Source organism: Anabrus simplex, chromosome 1 (genome assembly GCF_040414725.1).
Source record: "Anabrus simplex isolate iqAnaSimp1 chromosome 1, ASM4041472v1, whole genome shotgun sequence".
Classification (NCBI taxonomy): domain Eukaryota; kingdom Metazoa; phylum Arthropoda; class Insecta; order Orthoptera; family Tettigoniidae; genus Anabrus; species Anabrus simplex.
This window is the reverse complement of record NC_090265.1, coordinates 548,866,373-548,889,356: the sequence shown is the minus strand read 5'-3', so window position 1 is coordinate 548,889,356 and position 22,984 is coordinate 548,866,373. Positions and strand designations below refer to the sequence as shown.

The 22,984-nt window shown below is 41.7% G+C and overlaps 2 protein-coding genes across 4 annotated transcripts in view; one reads left to right on the top strand and one right to left on the bottom strand.

Moving 5' to 3' along the window:
- The window catches only part of LOC136857123 (microtubule-associated protein 9), a 275,941-nt gene that overhangs the window by 13,788 nt on the left and 239,169 nt on the right, over positions 1 to 22,984 (top strand). The window lies entirely within an intron of this gene.
- The window catches only part of LOC136857125 (uncharacterized), a 341,551-nt gene continuing 324,173 nt past the window's right edge, over positions 5,607 to 22,984 (bottom strand). For all 3 annotated transcript variants that reach the window (XM_068225068.1, XM_067135531.2, XM_067135530.2), the window contains one exon: positions 5,607 to 7,339. In XM_068225068.1, the coding sequence (XP_068081169.1) occupies positions 6,500 to 7,330 (831 nt within the window). In that variant the 5' untranslated portion in view covers positions 7,331 to 7,339 and the 3' untranslated portion in view covers positions 5,607 to 6,499. The remainder of the gene's footprint in view (positions 7,340 to 22,984) is intronic.

Below are 22,984 nucleotides of genomic sequence, written 5' to 3'. Positions count from 1 at the left end.
CAGCTGTAGTAGAGTAGTTTTTTCATAAAGAAAGCCACACATATTTTTCAAATGTTTTAACAGTTCCTGTACGGTTGGTGACTTACCTTTAGTAAAGAATGCATATACTTCGCGTCTCACCAAGTCACAGCAAAATTCATCCATTTTATTAAAGATAACCCTATTATTACCACACTTTTTCGGCGTTGTAGGTCCCCTCTTTACTATTTTACTTAAAGTTTTCCTGTTAAGTTTCAACATTTTAGCTGTCTCAGAAATATAACCCTTGCGAACGTTGTTCTTCATAACGTATTCGTATGCGTTACATACCAGCCGTTGACTTTGCTTACTTAAAGTTTTAGTCGCCTTTCTTTTCTCCGCGGAACGACTACTACCCGGCTGAGTATCACTCGCGGGCGCGGAACCACTGCTGCTCGACTGAATATCACTCGCGGACACGGAACCAGTACTACTTGGTCGAATATCACTGTTACCGGTGCTCGGTTGATCATTTGCCTGCACTGGCAGATTTAATTCAGGATTTTCTGATGCGATAATTTCCAGGTGTGGTTCCCACGGCCTCCACATTACTGCGTAAAGCGAAGTGAAAAACAACACACTTCACAAATATTAATTAACGAAGCAAAGAAATAATCCAAAACTTTCAAACAGCGAACAAAGCAAGTGTCAATTGTCTGAGCTGAAAAGAGAGACTGACATCTATTTAACAAGAGGTGCATTGGCAACGGAGCTGTGAGGATTTCTGAAGGGGAATGCGAACTTCCGTTTTAAAGCCCACTGCCGTCATAAATCACCCCCTACTAGGCAAGTGAGTGCCCAGGGAGATCAAACGTTTGCCGAACTCTTTGAATGCCGCTGGGTACGCATAGTCCGTCTCAGCTATAGCTTCTTGTGATGCAGACCGGCCCGGAGGTGTTAAGTGATTATTCCTCTTCAGCGATAGTGTGCGGGCTGTGTTATGTGACCTCTCTTCAAAATAACTGACATCCACGACTTACTTCGCGTTTCGGACATAGGCTTCAAGTTGTCGCGTATAACTGGACACAATTACACATTGCACCGCCATATACCGAAATACCTAATTATGACGCGAATACTATATAACATTGTAAGGAATTATTTCTTTAGTCACCAAAATATCGGTAAACACAAACAGTGGTCATATGATATTGAATGTGGGGTCTGATAACGATGTACACCTACCTGTCGAAAGAATTGGAGCATACTCAAGCATTTTAGATTACACTCGTGCGTAATGGTGGTTGCATATGCAGCAAGGCGCATCTTGCCTCGTCTCGAGTTCGAATATGCACGCCTCTAGTATCCAGGTAAGTGTACCTACAGTACCCGTCAGTTTCTGTACTTAGCCTATTCATTCGCATACTTGCGCTCCATGTAATGAGAGAATTAGTGATGGGCAACGCTCTCACACGAGGCTCTCGAGAATGACGTCACAGATCTCGAGACCGATCCTCCTGTAGTGCAAGCTGTGCGACGTACCAGTAACTACGGCTGTAAACTTGATAGTTTATCATTGGCAGTTATTGCGTGAAATAACGTTCTCATGTGAAAACATGTGAGCCAATACATTTTCTCAAAAGCTTGGAAAAGTACTGCATGTTCAACTCTGAACCTCTTAATACCATTAACGAAAGTGAAAAACGAATGTCAGTATCTTAAACTGTTCACGACATATTTGGAGTGGCCATTTTAGCTGAATAAGCCTGCATAATTTCTGAATAACTAGATAGGATACTCGAGACGGGATGAGATGCGCCTCGCTGCATATGGAGCCACCATTACGCACGAGTGGAACGTGTAATCTAAAATGCCTCCAGTTCTTTCGACAGGTAGGTGTACATCGTTATCAGACCCCACATTCAATATCATATGACCACTGTGTTTACCGATATTTTGGTGACGAAGGAAATAATTCCTTACATTGTCATAGAGTATTCGCGTCATAATTATGTGCTTCGGTATATGACGGTGCAATGCGTAATTGTGTCTAATTGTACGCGACAACTTTAAATAATAATAATGTTATTTGTTTTACGTCCCACTAACTACTCTTTTACGGTTTTCGGAGACGCCGAGGTGCCGGAATTTAGTCCCGCAGGAGTTCTTTTACGTGCCAGTAAATCTACCGACACGAGGCTGACGTATTTGAGCACCTTCAAATACCACCGGACTGAGCCAGGATCGAACCTGCCACGTTGGGGCCAGAAGGCCAGCGACAACTTTAAGACCATGTCCGAAAGGCAACGTACAGGTAAGTCATGGGTGTACGTTATTTTGAAGAGATGCCACATAGCACAGCCAGCTGTGTGTTTATTCAAAAGGAGTAAAATACGTCAGCAGAAATACTCCTGGGATGATCCGGCACTTACAAAAAAAAAAAAAAAAAAAACAATAGCGGCGATAGGAGGGAGGCACTTTGTGGAGAAAACATTGCATTTGTATTCCATTTTAGCCGGCTGCAACTGTTAATTATTTTTCAAAAGCAATTTATTCAAGCCCTGTTTTTTTCAGCTCTTACTGTATTTTCTTAAATTATTACAAACGTTTTGGCGGAAATTCGCACAAAAATGTCGTTTGTCGCGGCTAACCTATTTGTATAGCGCCAAAGATCCCAATTGTAGACCCGTTCTAGTATGTCAAAGTAGCAAGACGCCAAGATGGGTCACTTCGGCGTGAACATATAGTACCTTGTGTCCACGTGCTTACTCCTAGGGCTATTCCCCTTGTACCCACATGATGTAGATTTTCACTCCTACTAGTGATCACTGTCCTAAAGTACTTTCTGAATAGTTCCGTTACTTCCACATACCAAAGTACGATCCCTACTTGGTAATAAACAAGAAGTTTACAGTGTTATACCAGCATTAAAATCTATGAGATAAAGTGTTTATTAGTCATAAATAAGTGGTTCTGAGTGTTGTGAAGTGTTTCATTCATACAGTATTGGAACTCAGTATTAGTTAAATACTGAGCCCAACCAAATATCAAAAAGAATAGCGCCACAGGAAGTAGTGAAGACTTTGCATGTGCTGTGAGGAAGGGTAGCAGTCTTTTATTTGCCAAAGTTATAGACACTGAGGTATGATTCACCCGCTTGCCGTGAGCATTCGTCGGTCTGACAGTCTCTTTAGTGTATGTTAGTTTCTTAGTATGTACTCAATTAATAAATGATTATAACTTTTATCACGCCTTACTTCCATTAAATTGTAATGCAAGTGTAATATTGTTCCTTTGATGAAAGTTTTCTTGTATAGTATTGAATCAAAATCTCAAAAAAACTCTTATTACCGCACTTAAGTTCGTAAACTGTTAACTGTCTGTCAAAATTTGCTCAGAGAGCTTCAAAAGCTTACCATTTTGTAGAGTTTGTTTTTTTTTTTTTTTTTCACTTTTATGTACACCCCCCAATATCCCACAATCCCGGGTACTTCTTGTTGTCTGTGCAGTTTTTTGCCCCATCACTTCTAAATCCCAATCGCCGCTACTGCTTAAAAGCGTATAATATCTATGAAGGGGAATCGTCGTCTTACTTTGCCCGACACCTTCATTTTTCGAAATATCGAATGCCTGCCATTTTTTCTCTCGGAACACCGGCTTGGCCTGCACCACAAGAAGCTACCCTGCCGACAACAATTGCGAGGTATCCAGTCTAGTGTACGTCCAACTACAGTTATTAAATTATAACGTAAGGGTTATTCAGCTAAGATGTCCACCTGAAATAACTCTTGAACATTTTAATATACTGACATTCTGTTTTCACTTTCGTTAATTGTATTAAGGGGCTCATGGTTCATGCAGTACTTTTCCAGGCTTTTGACAAAATTTAGCGGCACACGTTTCCAAATGAGAACTGATAATGATATACTATCAAGCTTACGCTCGTAGTTACTGGGACGTCGCACAGCTCGCAGCACAGAAGAATCGGTCTCGAGAGCGTTGCCCTGTCGAAAGAATTGGAGCAAATTGGGTATTTTAGATTACACGTTCCACTCATAAGTAATGGTGGTTGCATATGCAGCCATGCACATCTTACCCCGTCCGAAGTTCGAATAATGCGCGCCTCTAGTATCCGGGTAGTTGTACATCCTATCTGCAGTTATTCACAAATTATACAGTATTATTCAGCTAAGATGTCCACCTCAATTAAGTCGTGAATAGTTGAAGATATTGTCATTGTGTTTTCAGTTTCATTAAGGGGGCCATTGCTGAACATGTAGTACGGTACGGTACTTTTCCAGGCTTTTGACAAAATTTATCGGCTCACACGTTTCTATACGAAAACTTTTTTTTATGCTATTTGTTCGGGGCGTCGATCCATAGCGGTCTTTTGACCCTACTTGCACCATATGATATGAATCTGCGTGTAATTGGAATCGCGAAAGTGTTGAATGTGAAGAGAGGAACGTTAAGGACGACACAAACACCCAGTCCCCAGGCCAGGGATATTAATCATTTACAATTAAAAACCCCTGGCCCAACCGGGAATAGAAACCGGTGCCGCCGGTTGACAGGCGGACGCGTTGCCGCCTACACCGTGGGGCCGGACCTATGAAAACGTTATTTCACGCAATAACTGCTTATGGTATACTATAAAGTTTACACTCGTAGTTACTGGGACGTGGTACAGATTGCAACACAGTAGAATCGATCTCGAGATCCGTGATGTCAGTATCGAGCGAGAGCGTTGCCCATCACCAAGCCATCACTATCTATACTTCAGTCTGACGAAGGTCTGCGCCCTTCTGCTGAAAACTCGTTGATTTAGGGCTCTTTTGTGCTAACAAGAGAAAGTTGTGGACTTGGAGTATTTCATGTAAGTGCCAGAAATTAAAACTGTGCTACATCTTTATAGTGCATTAGTTGCAAAAGTACGCCGGTCATGTCGCCATTTGAAGAGCCATATATTTCGACCTTAATTGCAGGCTACGTTTGTTTAAACAAAGTTATGTTCCTTTTAGTCATAATTTTAAGATAAATCTGTTTTACAAAAGAAGCAAGGCGGTATGATTCGAAGGAATATGAACACTTTATTTGTATTAATGTGCAAATTGTCGGGGAGATTTTCTAGCGCTTAACATCACAGTAAATGTAGTTAGGTTTTTAGCGCGCTATGAAAGAGAAATATGATTCGCAGAGAGCGCAACATATTCCCTTTGACTCAAGAGGGAGTTAGAAGATTCTAGAGATGATTACTGCCCGATTCGACCTAGAATTTCCATCCCTAGTTCGAAACAACCTCAAACGCAAGCTCACAGCTTCATACCTAGTGCCGCATAGCCGACTCAGTTCCATAGTCAGAACTTGAGGTTCATACATTTAAACGGCCGAAAGTGGTCATTAAGCAAACGCCAAGATCAGTGCAATCAATCTTACGACGGGACTATAAATTTTTTTCTTGCTCTATTGAAAATATATTTCATCATTTTCACAAAAATCTGCCCAGACGCTTTTTCAGCGGGGAAAGGAGGATATATAGTAAACCCTAGTCTGTAAGAATGGTCAGTATTTTGGTTTTCTTATGTAACACTTATTTTAATATTTTTTATTTTACAGCCATCCTTCCATTCAATAATAACATAATTGCATTTTTTAATTCAGTTACCAAAGACAGTTTTATTCCATAATAACTATATTACAACCATTTGTACTCACACACATTTGTATATTGTTACTGAGAGGGAAATTCAGGGCATATATGATTTCGAGAAGTTCCTGGATTGAATTTGTGCTGAGACTTGTTGAATTACTGGGAAAGTGTGGGATCAAAGTATATGTGTTTAGCAGTTAATATGTATTTGTAACTAACTTGTTGCATTTACCTATTACAGTAGCATTGCTAGTAACTTATATTACATTATGCAGAATAGTAGGTAGAATGTCAATTCTGATTGAGATTACGTAACTACCTTCTGTATGTAATATTATTACTTTAATTCTGCTGTCTCAATCGCAAAGCGCTGTTTCGTTGTTACAGTGCATGGTGCTTATTATTCTACTTTGTTCTGAGTAGTTCACTTTTTCATATCTAGACTTTCGAAAATACCATACGGTAATGGAAACTTTAGTACAGAACATCCTTAACTTATTTGTGATATTTTATTGTAAAAGTTTAGCACATATGTTTCCTCCCTTTCTTAACTGCAAGATTTTTCAAAACTTTTTAATAATGATTTTGCAAATTCTACAATATCACCTGTCAAATTGTGGAGCTATAACTTAGAAGTGGGCGACGAACATTTATTTACAAAATATACTAGTTTGCAATAACAAAAATTGCTCCTGTTAACCGGGTACAGCAATGGATGATTCGCCCTGTTTATTGTTAATGATGGTATTCAGTGTGGGTTTTTTCCTTGTTTGTATTTCTTGGCAAATGCCTGTCCATTACACAACCACAACGCTTCGGGATATTTTTCAGTGTTGTTTTTTTCTTTTAATGTTTTTTTAATACGAAAAACAGTGGAGTGTTGCATACACTTTATCCACCAAATTCAAAAGCATAACCACCACCGAAAGAATGTGGCTCCTTCTCTGCTTGTCTTGGGCCGGCATTGTAACGCTGTGGCTGGGCTTGTGGGAAGGTGGCTGGTGCTGTAGATTGGAACACCTGAGGTCCTTGCTGGCCGCCTAATGATGTTAGTGTGGGGCTTCTTGGTGACTGATATTGAGGAGCAGGTTCGGCTCTGTACTGTGGTGGTGGTGGAGGAGGGGGTGGGTTGTAAGCTTGGGGAGGAGGGTTGTAGGCTTGAGGTGGTGGAGACGGAGGTGCGCTATAAGCCTGTTGGGGAGGAGGGCTGTATGCTTGTGGCGGTGGGCTGTAAGTTTGTTGGGGTGGTCTGTATGCCGGAGCTGGGCGGGGGGCTGAATACTGAGGGGCAGCAGGTGCCGGCACGCTTGGAGGTTGAGGAAGATGATCTCCTTCGATAACTCGGAAACCGTTCTTGTCAGCTACATATCTCACTTTGATGGTATTCCCTGTTGGGTCAACATAAGAATACTGTCCCTGCCTACTTCCATCGGGAGCTATTGTTTCACCTTGCTTGAGGCCATTGTCGGCGGAGAAGGCGTAGTTGAAGGCACCGTCGGTAGATAGTGCTTGCTTGTGCATTAAGATAGCTGGAATCGGCAGAGATTGTTCAGGCGGTTGGTAGGCACGTGGTTGCTGGAATGATCGAGGCCTTGGTTGTTGGTACTCTTGTGGTTCTTGATACTGTTCGACTTCGTACTGTGGCTGCTGCTGTTGTTGCTCGTAGACAGGAGGTCCTCCATGGTACTGGGCCCCTGCGAACGCCACCATCGTCACTAACATGAGAATACTCTGAAAATAAAAGAATCACCCTTTAATTAATTCATATTGAGATGAATGGCACAGAATTTAATACAGTATATTCGAATGCAACATTACGGTAAAATACCTAATTTTGGGCATATTCGCGCAGAGGAAAGAACATGAGACAAAAAATTAATTGTCCCATTGCCTTATTCCGGATGTAGGAAATGAGATGTGATCCTCTTGAGGAAATTATTAGAACATTCCTTTAAGCCAGCAGACTGAGTGCGCATGACGGGTAAATAAAGATCGGACGTCATGATAGAACAAACAGGGTAGGATTATGCCTTACAAGGGGCCCTAATTATGAAGTTGCAGAAGTTCATATTACCGTGTATTTCAGGTTAGAAATCAATTGAACATGTTTCAGTTAGGCCGATGACTGGAAATATACTGGGTTAAGGAAACATCCATGGTGCTACAGGCCTGAGGAGCCGTGCCTCCCATGCAATCGCCGCGCAGTCTAAAGGCTTGCTGGCCGCCTAATGATGCTAGTGTGGGGCTTCTTGGTGACTAGTACTGAGGAGCAGGTTCGGCTCTGTACTGTGGTACATTCATTTAGTATTTGACTACACACTAAGAAAAGAACAGACACTAAAAAGATTGCCAGACTGACGAATGCGCTCGGCAAGCGGGTAAATTATACCTCTGTGTCCATGACTAAAGCACTGCACGGATTCGGATATCCGCTAAGTTAGTGTCTTGGCGGATGCGAACTGCATGGCATTGCGGATAATTTCTAAATAATGAAGTTTATTGATTTTCACTCAGATATGCTCTTATTTTTACTTGTTGTTGGGCCACCCTTGACATTGGTATGGGAGAATGGTGATATATAGAGCCTTGACAACATAAAGCAGTAAATGTGACCTAAGCTTATCTGGCTCCTTCCCGCAGTTATTGGAACGAAGGTCAATACTTCGGTAGTTGTCGCAAGAGTAAATCCCTCATAAACCTTTGACTGTAAGGGGTTCTGGTGCCAGGTATCAGGTCCTTTTCAGTACCTTGGGTGTAATATACTGTAGTTAAATATTTACAATATTCGCGGATGAAAGAAGTGCGGAGCGGATGTGGATAATATTTTGTATATCCGTGCAGGGCTCTATCCATGACCTTGCATGTTGCGAGGCACGCGTGGTCAGAGCGATGAAGCTCCTCGGCTGTTATTTTTAGCTTTTCAGAACACAATAGAAAACTTCGTTCCACCGCGCATGAACTGTGTCTGACACATTCAAACAGAGTAACTGCCTTCATACCTAGCTTCGAGTGAACGCTCGTTTTATAAGCTTTAATTTGAAAATAGTAAAAAGCTGTCATATGTAGCCTACTCTCGACCGCACAAAATTTGACCGCAAGCTAAAATCGAGGAATCCGTCACATTAGGGACCCCACCAGTTAGGGCCTGTCTGTCTGTTAGGTCATCAGCCCAGAGGATGGTTGGATCCTCAGATAGCACCACCAAAGGTTATGAGGTTACCGTATAACGAAACCCCAAAAACCAATGGCAGCAGCAAAATGAGGCGCACTAGGCAAGATGAGGAGTGAGGTAGTTTGCCATTGCTTTCCTCACTGGGTCAGAAAGTACTATTCCAGCACGACTGACCCTGTGAGCAGCACCTTTCATAACACCCAGATACACTAGTCATGCTCTGAATGTCATTACTCAGCACTACCCATACCCCAGCAACTTCCATATTGTCACAGCCATGGATGTTGACTGGGACTTCCATGGAAGCTACACTTTACTCTGGCCTGTGCCAAGAGATGGATGCAAAAGTACTGTATCCATCAAGAAATGACAGCAGGCAGACCAGTTAGGGTACTGGTCACGAAACGAAAGGATGCATAATATCTGGCTTATAGACAGACATCACTGAGATTCAATTTCTAGATCGACGCATAACACATATACAACAAATAGCGCTGGGAATTGTTTCCAGAAGGTAAAGGACCAGTCTTTCTGGTAAACCCGTTAATAACATAACCTCATCGCGGCATAAGAGAGAACTGGCCTAACCCCGCCCCAGTAATCCAAGATGACCTTGATGTTTGGAAGGAGGTTGCGCAGAGCGAATGCTGTATTGCTCATATCATGCCTACCATCCTCGCAGACTTCAAGCGGTAATAGGAACAGGCCTTTATACGAGTTACTAGACGAGATAACGGGATGGTTCGGATTCCACGTGAAAATATATGTTCCGGCTGCTGTAAAAATATCGTCAGCAGTCGTTAACGCACTACGGTAAGACAGTAGCGGCAAATGTGAATTAGAAGTGGAGGGGAAAAAAATGTACAGGCAACAAAAAGTACCCGGTTTTGTCGGATATAGTGGTGGGGGATTACAATATATCACTTTTTAAAAAAGCTGTTAAGTGGTAAGTTTTTTAATGCTCTCTGAGCGAATTTCGACAGAGAGGTAAAGGTTGACAGTTTACCAACTTAAGTGCGGTAATAATAGTTCGTTGAGATATTGATTCAATAAAATACAATACGTTCACCAAAGGGGCATTAATTACATACAGCCGCTCGCTTAAGTATTCGTCCGTCTGCCCTTTTCATATATTGAGCACCAAGAATACATTGCATTGATTATAAGAGAGTAATTGCTGAGAAAATAGGAGTACCACGAAATACAGTCGCAAGTATCATTCAGCGATACAAGACCAGTGTAATTGTACTCAACAGAACAAGAACTGGGTGGCCGACCGTCTAGCAAAATTCCCATGTGTCTGGACCTGTGCTTCGAAGAGATGTACAAACCTTCACTGGGAAGAACATCAGCACAAACATCGTATGGTGTGTGTTACAGAGCTGCTTTGCAGGGCCGTAAAAGACAGAAGAAGCCCCTGGATGAGTGAGGTGAACCGTAAGAAGAGGCTGGCATTCGCCAAAGAGTACGTTAAGAAGGCTCTGGTGTTTTGGAAACACGTGATGTTTACTGAGAAGAGCAAATTCTTTTTATATGATTGTTCTGGAAAGCGACGTATATGGAGAAAGAAGAATGCCGAGCTCGAAAATCAAAGTCTGCAACCAACCGTAAAATATGGAGAAGTTTCCATTATGGTATGGGGATGCATGTCGGCGGCTGGAGTAGGTAACTGCCATATAATATCTGAACGGATTGATAAGATGCTGTATTTGAATAAATTAAAGCGACCCATACGACCCAGCGTAGCAAAATTAGGTCTTGATACTTAGTCATGTCATACTAATCATCACGAATTGTACCACCTCATCCATAAACATGTATCTAAAACTGTAATTATATATGTACCTGTATATGTAATTATATTGTACCTCTTAACAAATAAAAACACAGAACAAACTACACTCCCTTAGCCAAGAGGTCACGTCTACGCACCTCCTTAATATGAATCCTCCTTTACCCATCTCCTTATTCAATCACTTCTTTACAACCCCGTCACCTCTCCTGGCCAGAGAGAGGGCGTCACCCTCTAGGTGGCCCGCCCCTTCCCGAAGGGGAATGAAAATATCCCCCTAGGTCCTAACTTGAATCAGTATCTGTGTATTCCCAACTACCACGGTGTGCGGGCCAGCTGTGGAAGATGTCGGTCAGAGATCGTTACTCTGTTCGGCAGACTGCCGACGGTAGTTGTGTTCACGGAAAGTACAAGTACAAGATAACGTGGTGTCATGGTACTGAGAGGAGATCCATGGTGAGGGGGAAGGAGTCCGGCTACGCGGGATATCCTCTACGCCGATGCCGAGAGACAGCGTCACTTCCAACCATTGTTTGGGCTTTCTCAAATCCATCCTTCACATCTGTAAAAGACGATATATTTCTTGTCTAACTTGAATAAACAAAGAAATTTCAAAATAACTTATTCAAATACCCTTCTCTCTGTGATTCCTAGCTTGGACCGTACACGCCCTGGCGTCAGCCCTTGCTTTCCGATAAAGCTAAAGTACGGGCATTCCTGTTACAGTATTTATGCGCACAGTAGAGCGAATACGTAGCTGTCAGAAGAATGTGAAGAAATAATGTACAGTATATCAACAGCAAGCTCATGTTTCATATGTAGCGAGACTCGAACACAACAGCCATCGGCTGACAAATTAATCACGTTTTGATACATTGCTCCTCGAGAAGAATTTGTCCAATTTTCAAAATAATCACGGTGCTGAATTTGAAGTGTTTGTAAGTTTAAGGCTAGGTGTAGAAAACAGTGTAGTTCCATTTTTTAAAAAAATACACCTGGAAAGGTATTATGAGTTCAATTATAAGCCCATTGGTACCATTACGAAAAGTGAAAATAGAATGTGATAAAGGTTCACGAGTTATTTCAAGTGGACAACTTAGCTGAATTATCATGTATATAGATAACTGTATTGGAATAATTTTTTTGTAAAGCACACTAGAATTGGGTTTAAAGGAGTTAAAACAATAATCAAATGGCCTACCACAAAAACAAAGGAGATAACTGCGAAGACCAGATTCAGGACTGCTTCGTGGGACCATTGCAGGTGGACTGTTGTAACTTACTGAAGCAGCGCATATTCGAGCCATACAAGGTGTATCTAAATCCTTTTCTTTTTTTTTATTTTGCTAGTGGTTTAACGTCTCACTAACATTAACATACAATAAAGAAGAGTACAATTGATCCACCTTTTTCAATACAAAGTATGTTGCTAATTCAAAATCATAACATTATTTATTTGGTACCTGTTTCGATGTCTTGGACACCATCATCAGCCAAAATAGGACAAATGAACAAAGATATACACATGTTGAAGTACAAACTATGGGCCCTTAATAATCATATAACAATGATAAGATAAAATGCAAAATGTGATGGTGCTTAAAGAGAAAATCATTCCTCAATTATTTACAATTTAAAAACTTGGTAGTCAAGTTGTAAAACAAAGGTGAAAAATATTAACAAATATTTTAATGGGTCTAGGATCACTTTTTAAAGTTTTGAGTCTCAAGTGTGGCGTCGTTAACCACGGAACGTAAAATGTTGTTCCTCTGTAGAACTTTGACAATAAGATAAAATATGTAGTGACTTGTAGCATCAGTTTTCATAAGCTGAAACATTAAGCCGGCGTATCTTGATACAGACATGGATATTAAAGTCGTTATGTCCGGAAGCGTACCGTACCGTTTTCCGTAGTTGTACCTGCGTATCACCTTCTGGAACACCACGCGATTATATCCTGTGTCTGCTGCGTGAATGAGCGGATAACATATGTTGTTGTGTTTCTACGTCCACTTACAAGAATGGCTCGACGTGGCAACCACCAACTTCGATACAAATATTGTACCTCCATATCACGTTCTGGAACACTCGCCCACAGACACCTGCTAGTTAAACATCTGCTGCTACCATAACCCGAGCAAATCTTTCTTACCTAATCGGGGTCTCGTAAATCCGATTCTTCTTGAAAGTGGAACGCAGAAGCACTGCAACAACAATGTGCGTACTCTGCCCCGCTCATTGACGCATATGTAATGAAATTGCTTATGGCTTTTAGTGCCGGGAGTGTCCGAGGACATGTTCGGCTCGCCAGGTGCAGGTCTTTCCATTTGACTCCCGTAGGCGACCTGCGCGTCGTGATGAGGATGAAATGACGATGAAGACAAGCCCCGTGTCAGCGAAATTAACCAATGATGGTTAAAATTCTCGACCCTGCCGGGAATCTAACTCGGGACCCCTGTGACCAAAGGCCAGCACGCTAACCATTTAGTCATGGAGCCGGACGACGTATAGGTGTTTTGCTTGTAGCGGTGAAACGGTACATTTCCGGACAGGAGTTCTTATTCAAAACGTTGTCTGCTCGGTCCACCCCACAGGTCTTCAAAGTGTGCAATAGGCATTTACATACATCCTGTAGTTGGAATTGGGACTCTTTCCGAATCATTACAAATTGGCTACTAAATGTAGGTTACGGATTCCCTCTCACCTCTACCCGGACATGAGTTTCAACCTACGGTGTGGGGAGCCTTGTCGTGCAGTGGTCGAACACATCTCGTCAGAAGGTGACCTTGACCACCGCATCAGTTCGTGCATGGCCTCAGAAACCTACTTTTGTAGATGAATAACACCTGTTCCATTCTTCGAAAGTCATAAAACGCGCTCTGGAGAATGCCTATCAGATTGCCAGTGAGTTGAAATCACTATTTCGGTCATCCTACGTCTTTTCCTCTGGTTTTTCCCACTTCAAACTCCAGACAACAGTCACTCCTGAGAGGGATTCTGAATTGTACGAATAAATATGTTTACACGAGTCTCTCGCATTTACACACTCTTAGACTGTACCTCGACTATGATCAGAGTAACATAAGCAAGCTTGTAGTTGTTGATAATGATGCTTGTTGTTTTAAGGGGCCTAACATCGAAGGTCATCGGCCTGATTAGCTCAGTGTCTTAGCTGCTGGCTTCCCACCCGAAAGGCTCTGGTTCGAACCCTGGTAAATCTCGGCTTGATATTTTTCGCCAACGGCCATACCATATTGAATACACCGGTTCTCGTCCGATCTTCTAGTTGTACATGACCGTTAATATCGTGATTCTTGCTACGTGACCTCCAGTTTTACCCGGAATCCGACTCACAATGTCATGATGTTTCCTTTCAAAAATCCCACATGCAACTCGGGACTCAAACTGCAAACAACTTCGTAAGAAGCCTATGATTACGCCACTCTCCTATCAGGTCACCCCTTGTGTAGAGTAAGCGATTGCTGAATCCGTCTGATGCACAAAATCGACCAAAATCGTTTGTTAATAGCCTTGGCGATGATTACTTTATTTGCTATTGTTTCGTACCACTCTTCTGTCTGTAGCCTCCTTCGGTATTTCCTGGAATTAACTAGCGAGTCAGCTGGGAGCTCCCACCCAGAGGGCATATTGATGGTCTGTCCCCTCTGTTGTTCTCGTACATCTTATGGAAGGTGTAACCCCAGAATGTTCTCATTCCGGCCGCACCCTGACAAGTCTGGAACTTCATCACCGCGGATACAAAACAGACTCGCCGCGAACAGACGAGTGACCGGGGGTTGGACAGCAGTAGTCGTCGGAGATGTTGGTGTGGTAGGTATTCCACCGGAGTCCGTGTCAAGAGTAACATCATGTTGGAGTACGGAGTGAAGTAGAGTGAGAGAGAGAGAGAGAGAGAGAGAGAGTGTGTGTCGACGTGGAGTCGGGGTGAGTAGAGTTGAAACAGTGTTAATATTATTGCCGTTGTTGTGATGAGTAGTGCTGGTTATCACTGTTGAGTTGTTACTGTTATGTGACCGCTGTTTAGTTGTCCCTGTTGAGTAGTTCAGTGTGTGAAATCGTTACGTTAACTGTGTATTAATTGAGTTGATTGTGTTGGTTACCGGACTCATCTGGAGTTGAGCCGAGGAACAGTCGTCGTGATTGTTAACAGACTGTATGTTCGAACCTGTCTGCGTGCAGCTGCTCTGTAAAAGGGCTGAGTGTACGAAACGAAGTGAAATGAGACCTGTCAATTAGGATTCTCTCATGTCCTAAGTAATACCAGCGACCCGGACTGCCTACTGTGTGAGCACAAGAGACTCCTAAATAGACAGCAGTTTAGAACGCGTGGTCATTCATGATTAAATGAAATTGTGTATGTGTGCATGTACTAATTGGGTCATCCTGAATTACATTATAACGATGAAACAGTGTTTTATTTGTAACACTGTGCTCCAGAAGCATGAATTCGTGGATTCTATGATGGTGATGGTTCCAAGGGGCAAAAAAACGTAATTGTCAACTCCTTTGTAGATTCACTTCACGAAGTATTATTCTGATCGATATGTTCAAGATACTATTGCATGTGAGCGAAGCGGCGCTATTTTTATATCTGTTTACTGCAGTGTGCAGATGACAGCAGGGCGAGAAGTGGGCATATCAGTGTTGCACGTGGACCAAGTACAGTCTTCACATTGATCTCGCGTACTGACAGAACAAGATTGCTTTTGGAGAAGAATTTGTGAGTGCTACGAGTGTAAAATAATGCGACAAATTCAGTATGGAATGTGTATTGATTGTTTAGGGGTTTAAGTGCGGCCAGTATCCAGTATTCGGGAGACAGTGGGTTCGAACCCCACTGCCGGCAGCCCTGCGGATGGTTTTCCTTGGTTTCCCATTTTCACACCAGGCAAATGCTGGGGCTGTACCTTAATTAAGGCCACGGTCGCTTCCTTCCCAGTCCTAGCCCTTTCCTGTCCCATCGTCGCCGTAAGACCTATCTGTGTCGTTGCGACGTAAAGCCAATAGCAAACAAAAAAAAAATGTTCAGGGGTTAGCGATGTTAGAGTGAAAGGAGCCACTGTATTACCAAGGACTAAGCAGTCTCAGATTTAGCTCGCTGTTGTACCTGTTGACAGAGTCAAAGCACAGGACGTAAACAAGCAGTAGTCCCTGGCATAGCGAAATCTATATATTAAAAAAAATTATGAAAACTAAAGTCAGTCAGTCCGGCCATTCTGTCTGGTCGATTTCCTTAATTATTTTTTTAACTGAAAGGTATTCATGCACAGATTTGTTATCAGGTGCTATAAGTCACTTAGCTTCCACCTTCCTCAATTATTTGATATTTTCAATTTTTTGTCTCTTGAAGCAATCATATCTTTGGTTCTAATCGAGGTACGGAGTTCGTTTTGGCCTAAGAACACTCAGTGGATCAAGCTCTTTCATTTCAGCTCTTAACTATTCAAATTGGTTTATTCTGAGGGAAGTTATGAGTGCACATTCAATTTGACGTCTCATTTCTTCAACATTTTTCTCATTGTAGCAATCATATCTTTCATTCTAATTGAGATACGCAGTTTGTTTTGGTCTAAAAAGCGCTTTCTTTTGACATAATAACTACTTAAATTGGTATATTCTGAGAAAAGTTATGAGTACATTTGTCTCCATGACGAAGATCTTTGAAGGACTTTTTAACAGTTCAGCGCGTAGTGTTGTTCCAAGGAACGTTTAATTCAATTTCTTTGTGTGATGTATTTTCAAGTGTTTTGTTGACATAATATTACATTCTATTACCACAGCAGATCATGTGCTTTATTTGATTAACTCAAAACTTTGCAAATACATCCGTGAGGATCGTAACGAACAACACCATACTTTGTACATTGCGGGCGGAGCCAGCGGGAAACTGCTAGTACAATCATATTTTTAACACGTGAAATAGGATGAAGTGTGAGTTTTGTGTCTGTTTGGCTGAACAGGAAAAGAAGTGAAAGTCTCGTGCTGTAGCTTATGCCGTTGTCGAAGTAGAAACATGAAAAAATCCAACCATTGTTCTCTAAAAGTAAGTCATAATCAGTAGTGCCAGATATATATTGCATAAAGGTTTTAATTAGAGAGTACTTATATTGACATAACTTGCCTTTTCAGGCTGTGAAATGTTTGTTACGCAAGAAAATAGTGTCTGATCAACCGCAGCAACTGTTAAGAAAATATAATGTCTTACTTCAGTGAATGTTAACAATGGATAGGATTACATCACTGGTAAGCTGAGTTACAATACATTATAGAATCTAGAGCAGTAGCATTCATATGTTTAAAGAGTTTGTTACTCTCTCGAAGTTTTTATCCCAAACAATATCATCCCTTATTATCTAGAAATGGCCCGTTCAGAAAGGTAGTCCACGTCTCTTGCTTGAGATGTAAAAAGAGATATCCATTGTCAAGTTGATAAAATGATAGCCCACGAGGTTTTTCAGTCATAGTACCGGTAATCAGAATACAGATCTCGGTCGTCAGGGCGACGCGCCGGCAGCTTAGTAATCACTGCACTATCAAGTTTATCATTGCATAGAGGGACTAGTAGTATATATATTTATTGTTGTAATAAATTTAGTTTGTCGGTCCTCATAATAGTGAGGATGACTATAATTATAGTCATACAATGAAAAAAAATATATATATATAGGCTAGCCTAAATAAAAGATCCAACCTTAACTCTCGTGAGACAGCTAGGAAAGGAGGAAAGTAGATAGTGCCCCGACATCCATATCTACACTCTTTGCTTCACAAAATGTAAATATATGCTTCGCAATCATTCTTTATCTCGGAGATGTCTATTTTTAACTTACTTTATTATCAACTTTTTTCTCAATGCCATCATTAAATCTTCATGCGGTGTTTAATTTATTGTTTTTATTTTCAAATCCTACAAATCAAAACAACTTATTTCTAGAAAATATAAAAATATATACACTTCTATAACTATTTTTCTAGAAAATGGAACTCAGAGAATTAGAGGGGGCGAAACGTTATCTGACCCTGTAATAATTAAGAGGGGAATTCCTGAAGGCAGTATTATTGGACCTTTATGTTTTCTTATATATAGTCCTCTCCGTATAAGGACGTACCCTAAGGGTGCAACCTTACCCTTTCTCCCCTGTAATATTAAGATATTGATTTATGGTTACTTTTCTTGCTGTTGGGTCTTTTTCAGTGTCGGTAACCATACAGTTTAGGGACCCTACTTGCCGATACGACGTCTTACATTTACCGTTAATCTGGCACGTTGGCAACGTTCAATCACTGCTCTAGCGTGAAGTGCGTGTTGCCACCGCATCGCCGTTAAAGTCACTAGTGATACATTTGCGAGAATATTTAAAGCATATTTTCTTTTTCTGTGGGATTGTAAATCTATTTGGCTAATACCAGGTAAGTAGGATTGTGGCATGTTCGGATAATGCATTTAATAACATAGTTTGTGTGAAATGATGAAAGTGCTCAAATACGTCAGTCTCATGTCTAGATCTACCGGTACATGAAATAACTCTTGCGGGACGAAATTTTGGTAGTAGAACTTATAACATTATTATTTTCAAATCCGCAGTGAACTTGAAAGCTGACCTAAATTCCGTTCACGGAGCTTGGCACATTAGTATTCCTATATGTTTCCTGATAAGCTTGAAGATATAACCAGCCTGCAGGCTGAAAATATGCCCAATAATCTCTCTCCTTACTGGTTACCGGTATTGAAGAGAGAAGGATATATTCGCGCAAAAGAAAGGGAAGTCATTGGATGTCTGGAACTTTCGAAAATCACACTGCAAAGACTTATTAAATAAATTGCATCGTTTAACACGCCCCTCTTTTCAAGAATATGGTTATAGTACGCCTACTGTATATCAAAATAAAGACAGATAATTTAAGTGAGAAAGTGTGTTTATTTTCTTAATTCCTCATTGAGGAGATATTCATAATTATCTTGATTTATTTCATCTTATCTTTTATCATTTACTAGGGTAGGGAAACATTCATTATCGGTGTATACATTGAGGTTAGTTTGTTATGGTTATGTCTGATGATTTTAATATGTAACCAGGCAGGTTGGCAGCAGTGATCAGCCATTACAAAAAAGAGAAAAGAAGAGCATCGGGCGGCGATATTTACTTTCTGGGGTATTTCCTTACGTGGCAATTACTATATATATATCAATGATATGAGTAAAGAAATTGAATCAGAGATAAGGCTTTTTGTGGATGATCTTATTCTGTATAGATTAATAAATAAGTTACAAGATTGTAAGCAACTGCAAAATGACCTCGATAATGTTGTGAGATGGGCGGTAGACAATGGTATGATGATAAACGGCGTTAAAAGTCAGGTTGTGAGTTTCACAAATAGGAAAAGTCCTCTCAGTTTTAATTACTGCGTTGATGGGGTGAAAGTTCCTTTTGGAGATCATTGTAAGTAAACTTACCTAAGTGTTAATATAAAGAAAGATCTTCATTGGGGTAATCACATAAATGGGATTGTAAATAAAGGGCACAGGTCTCTGAACATGGTCCCCCTGTGGGTGGGGGCGGTAGAATAACACCCACGGTATCCCCTGCCTGTCGTAAGAGGCGACTAAAAGGGGCCTCAGGGGCTCTTAACTTTGGAGTGTGGGTTAGCGACCACGAGGCCCTCAGCTGAGTTCTGGCATTGCTTCCACTTACTTGTGCCAGGCTCCTCACTTTCATCTATCCTATCCGGCCTCCCTTGGTCAACTCTTGTTCTTTTCCGACCCCGACGCTATTAGGTTTGCGAGGGCTAGGGAGTCTTTCATTTTCACGCCATTCGTGGCCCTTGTCTTCCTTTGACCGATATCTTCATTTTTCGAAGTGTCGGATCCCTTCCATTTTTCCCTCTGATTAGTGTTATATAGAGGATGGTTGCCTAGTTGTACTTCCTCTTAAAACAATAATCACCACCACCTCTCTGAACATGGTTGTGAGGGTTTATGGGGTTTGCATTAAGGATTAAAGGAGAGTGTGTATAAGTCTCTGGTTCCAGTGTATGCGATTCTCACCCTCACCAGGATTACTTGATTCAAGAACTAAAAAAAAAATCCAAAGAAAAGCTGCTCGATTTGTTCTGGGTGATTTCCGACAAAAGAGTAGCGTTACAAAAATATGGCAAACTTTGGGCTGGGAAGACATGAGAGAAAGGAGACGAGCAGCTCGACTAAGTGGTAGGTTCCGAGCCGTCAGTGGAGAGATGGCGAGGAATGACATCAGTAGACGAATACGCTTGAGTGGTGGCTTTAAATGTAGACAGATTACAATATGAAGATAAAGTTGGAATTCAAGAGGACTAATTGGAACAAATATTCGTTTATAGGAAGGGGAGTTAAAGATTGGAATAACTTACCAAGAGAGATGTTCAGTAAATTTCCAAAGTCTTTGTAATCATTTAAAAAAATGGCTAGGAAAACAACAGATCGGGTATCTGGCACCTGGGCGACTGCCCTAAATGCAGATCAGTAGTGATTAATTGATTCTGATTGAACAATTTGTGTCGATAGAAATGTAGCTGACTGTTTGTATTAAACACCATTTGCCAATAATAAATAAATAAAAAGTAGATAGTCCGTATCTAACTTACTTGGAGACAAGAAAGCAGACTCAGCTCAGGAATCTCACAGGAATGGTATTGTCTCAAACTCACCAGCTTGAGCCTCTGTTGGTGTAGTCCTTCTAATGTGCCTCTTACGCTTACAAGCAGGGAACAACTTTGACTGATTCACCTTCTTTATCCTGTTTGTTGTCACCAGCGCCACCTTCATGATTTTCTATGATTTCATTTGATTCAAGAATTTCTGATGTGTATTTTCAGGCAAAAAAGAGGCCGTGAATAGCAGGATACCTTGAGTTTCAAATACTGTAAGTATAATAATAATAATAATAATAATAATAATAATAATAATAATAATGCAGTCGAAGTTTGAAGAGAACTGATGTTATTCACAGCACAGCGCTTTTAGCCTTTAGTTCATTAGTCCTTAAAGCAAAAGGAAATGGCACATGGCAAGTCGGTAGCCAAATCACGGAATTGTTCTGTACAGGGACACAGGCCTAAAGAGTTCAGGTAACGGGATCAGTAATTCGCAGAACCAGCAAGTGAAGAGTAGAATATTTTGACCCTAGCGAAAATTTATTTTCTACCAGGCATTGCTGAAAACGAATTGAAATTTTTCCACGAATGGAGCGTAATAGGCAGGATTTGAGCACAACATACTGTACGCGGTAATTTTTAAAGGCTTCATATACAGTATGAGATATTCAGAAACCTGAGAAGAAACGCTTATTATGCGGGATAGGAAATTAATGTTATTGGTTTTGCATCCCACTGGTTTTCGGAGACGCCGAGGTGCTGGATTTCCGACAAGATTCTTTTACGTGCCAGCAAATCTACCGACACGAGGCTGACGTATTTGAGCACCTTCCAATTACACCGGACTCAGCCAGGATCGAATGTGCCAAGGTGGGCTCGGAAGGCCAGCGTTATAACGTCTGAGCTACTCAACCCGGCAGTAGTAAATTGAGCGGTGGCGGATTATCGGGGTTTCACTGTATTTACAATTAACGCGGTACAAACCACAACTAAAGCTGCTAATAAGAGCTTATAACCTCCATAAGAAGTTAAATGGATATGTTGACCTTGTCTGAAATTTCTAGGTCAATGTCCCTCCCACTAGGCACGGTAGGTCAGGGTCTCAATGGCTAACCTTCCGCCGCCGCCATAGTCGACTCCTATTCTCGATCGCCCCGGAAACGGTATTCTAATTTAATTCCAGGCAAACATCGGAACGATTAATCTCTTTATAACGAGTCTCTCGCATTTACACTCTCTCAGACTCTACCTCAACCGTGAGCAGAGTAAGCAAGCGGGCTTGTAGTCTTACGTGACAGTTGATAACGCAGGACATCTGACCCCAAGTTGGTGGGTTCGATTCCAGTTTAGTCCGGTTCTATTTGAAGGTATTCAAACACCCCAGCCTCATATCGCAGACTTACCTGGTCATAAAAATCTCGTACGGGACAAACTTCCGGCACCTCGACGTCTCCGAAAACAAGACAAATTGTTAGCGAGATGAAATATTATTACCGGCCGAGTTGGCCGTGCGGTTAGGAGGCGCAGCTGTGAGCTCGCATCCGGGAGATAGTGGGTTCGAACGCCACTGTCGGCAGCCCTGTAGATGGTTATCCGTGGTTTCCCATTTTCACACCAGGCAAATTCTGGGGCTGTACCTTAATTAAGGCCACGGCCGATTCCTTCCCATTCCTAGGCCTTTCCTGTCCCGTTGTCGCCATAAGACCTATCTGTGTCGGTGCGACGTAAAGCAAATAGCAAAAGAGAAAAAAAAATCTTAAAATCGTAATATAACGTAAGGATCGAAGATACAAAATGGACTTTATATGAACAAGAATAGCGTTCTAATAATAATGTCCATCAATACATTAGTGCTACTTGCGAACATGAAATGTGTTTACAAAATCACAATTGAATTTAATAAATAGTCACAGTTCTGCACTCGCTATTTAAATACGTGATAACGAAGATAATAATGGTGTTTGGCCTCCGGAGCAGATGACGCCCAAGGCAGGACAATGTTGAAGATATCATAAATACACAGTCTCCGAGCCGGATGAAATAACCATTGAAGGTGAACATTCCCGACCCGGTCAGAAATTGAATTCGGGACCCTTTGACCAACCAGTTAGCCGGTTAATCGCGGAGCTGAAGCAGAAAGTACAGCGCCGGGACAAAAGGCTAATGAACCGTCGCTGACCCTCCCGCTCAATACGGTTACCTTCAATTGAATCGATAGCCAAACAAACTGATCTGCTCTTTCTCCGGAAATCCCTCTGTGCCCCTATAGAAATTCATCCTTTCCAAAGTGCCCCCCCCCTGTGGGTGGGAGCGGTAGAATAACACCCACGGTATCGTCTGCCTGTCGTAAGAGGCGACTAAAAGGGGCCCCAGGGGTTCTGAACTATGGAGCGTGGACTGGCGACCACGGGGCCCTCAGCTGAGTCCTGGAATTGCTTCCACTTGTGCCAGGCTCCTCACTTTCATCTATCCTATCCGACCTCCCTTGGTCAATTCTTGTTCTTTTCAGACCCCGACGGTATTACGTATGGAGACCTAGGGAGTCTTTCATTTTCATGCCCTTCGCGGCCCTTGTCTTCCTTTGGCCGATACCTTCATTTTTCGAAGTGTCGGACCCCTTCCATTTCCTTGTCTGATTAGTGTTACATAGAGGATGGTTGCCTAGTTGTACTTCCTCTTAAAACGATAATCACCACCACCACCACCACCAAAGTGTTTTCTGCTCAGCTCAGAGACCCTAAGGAGTTACCCGTTGTCCGCC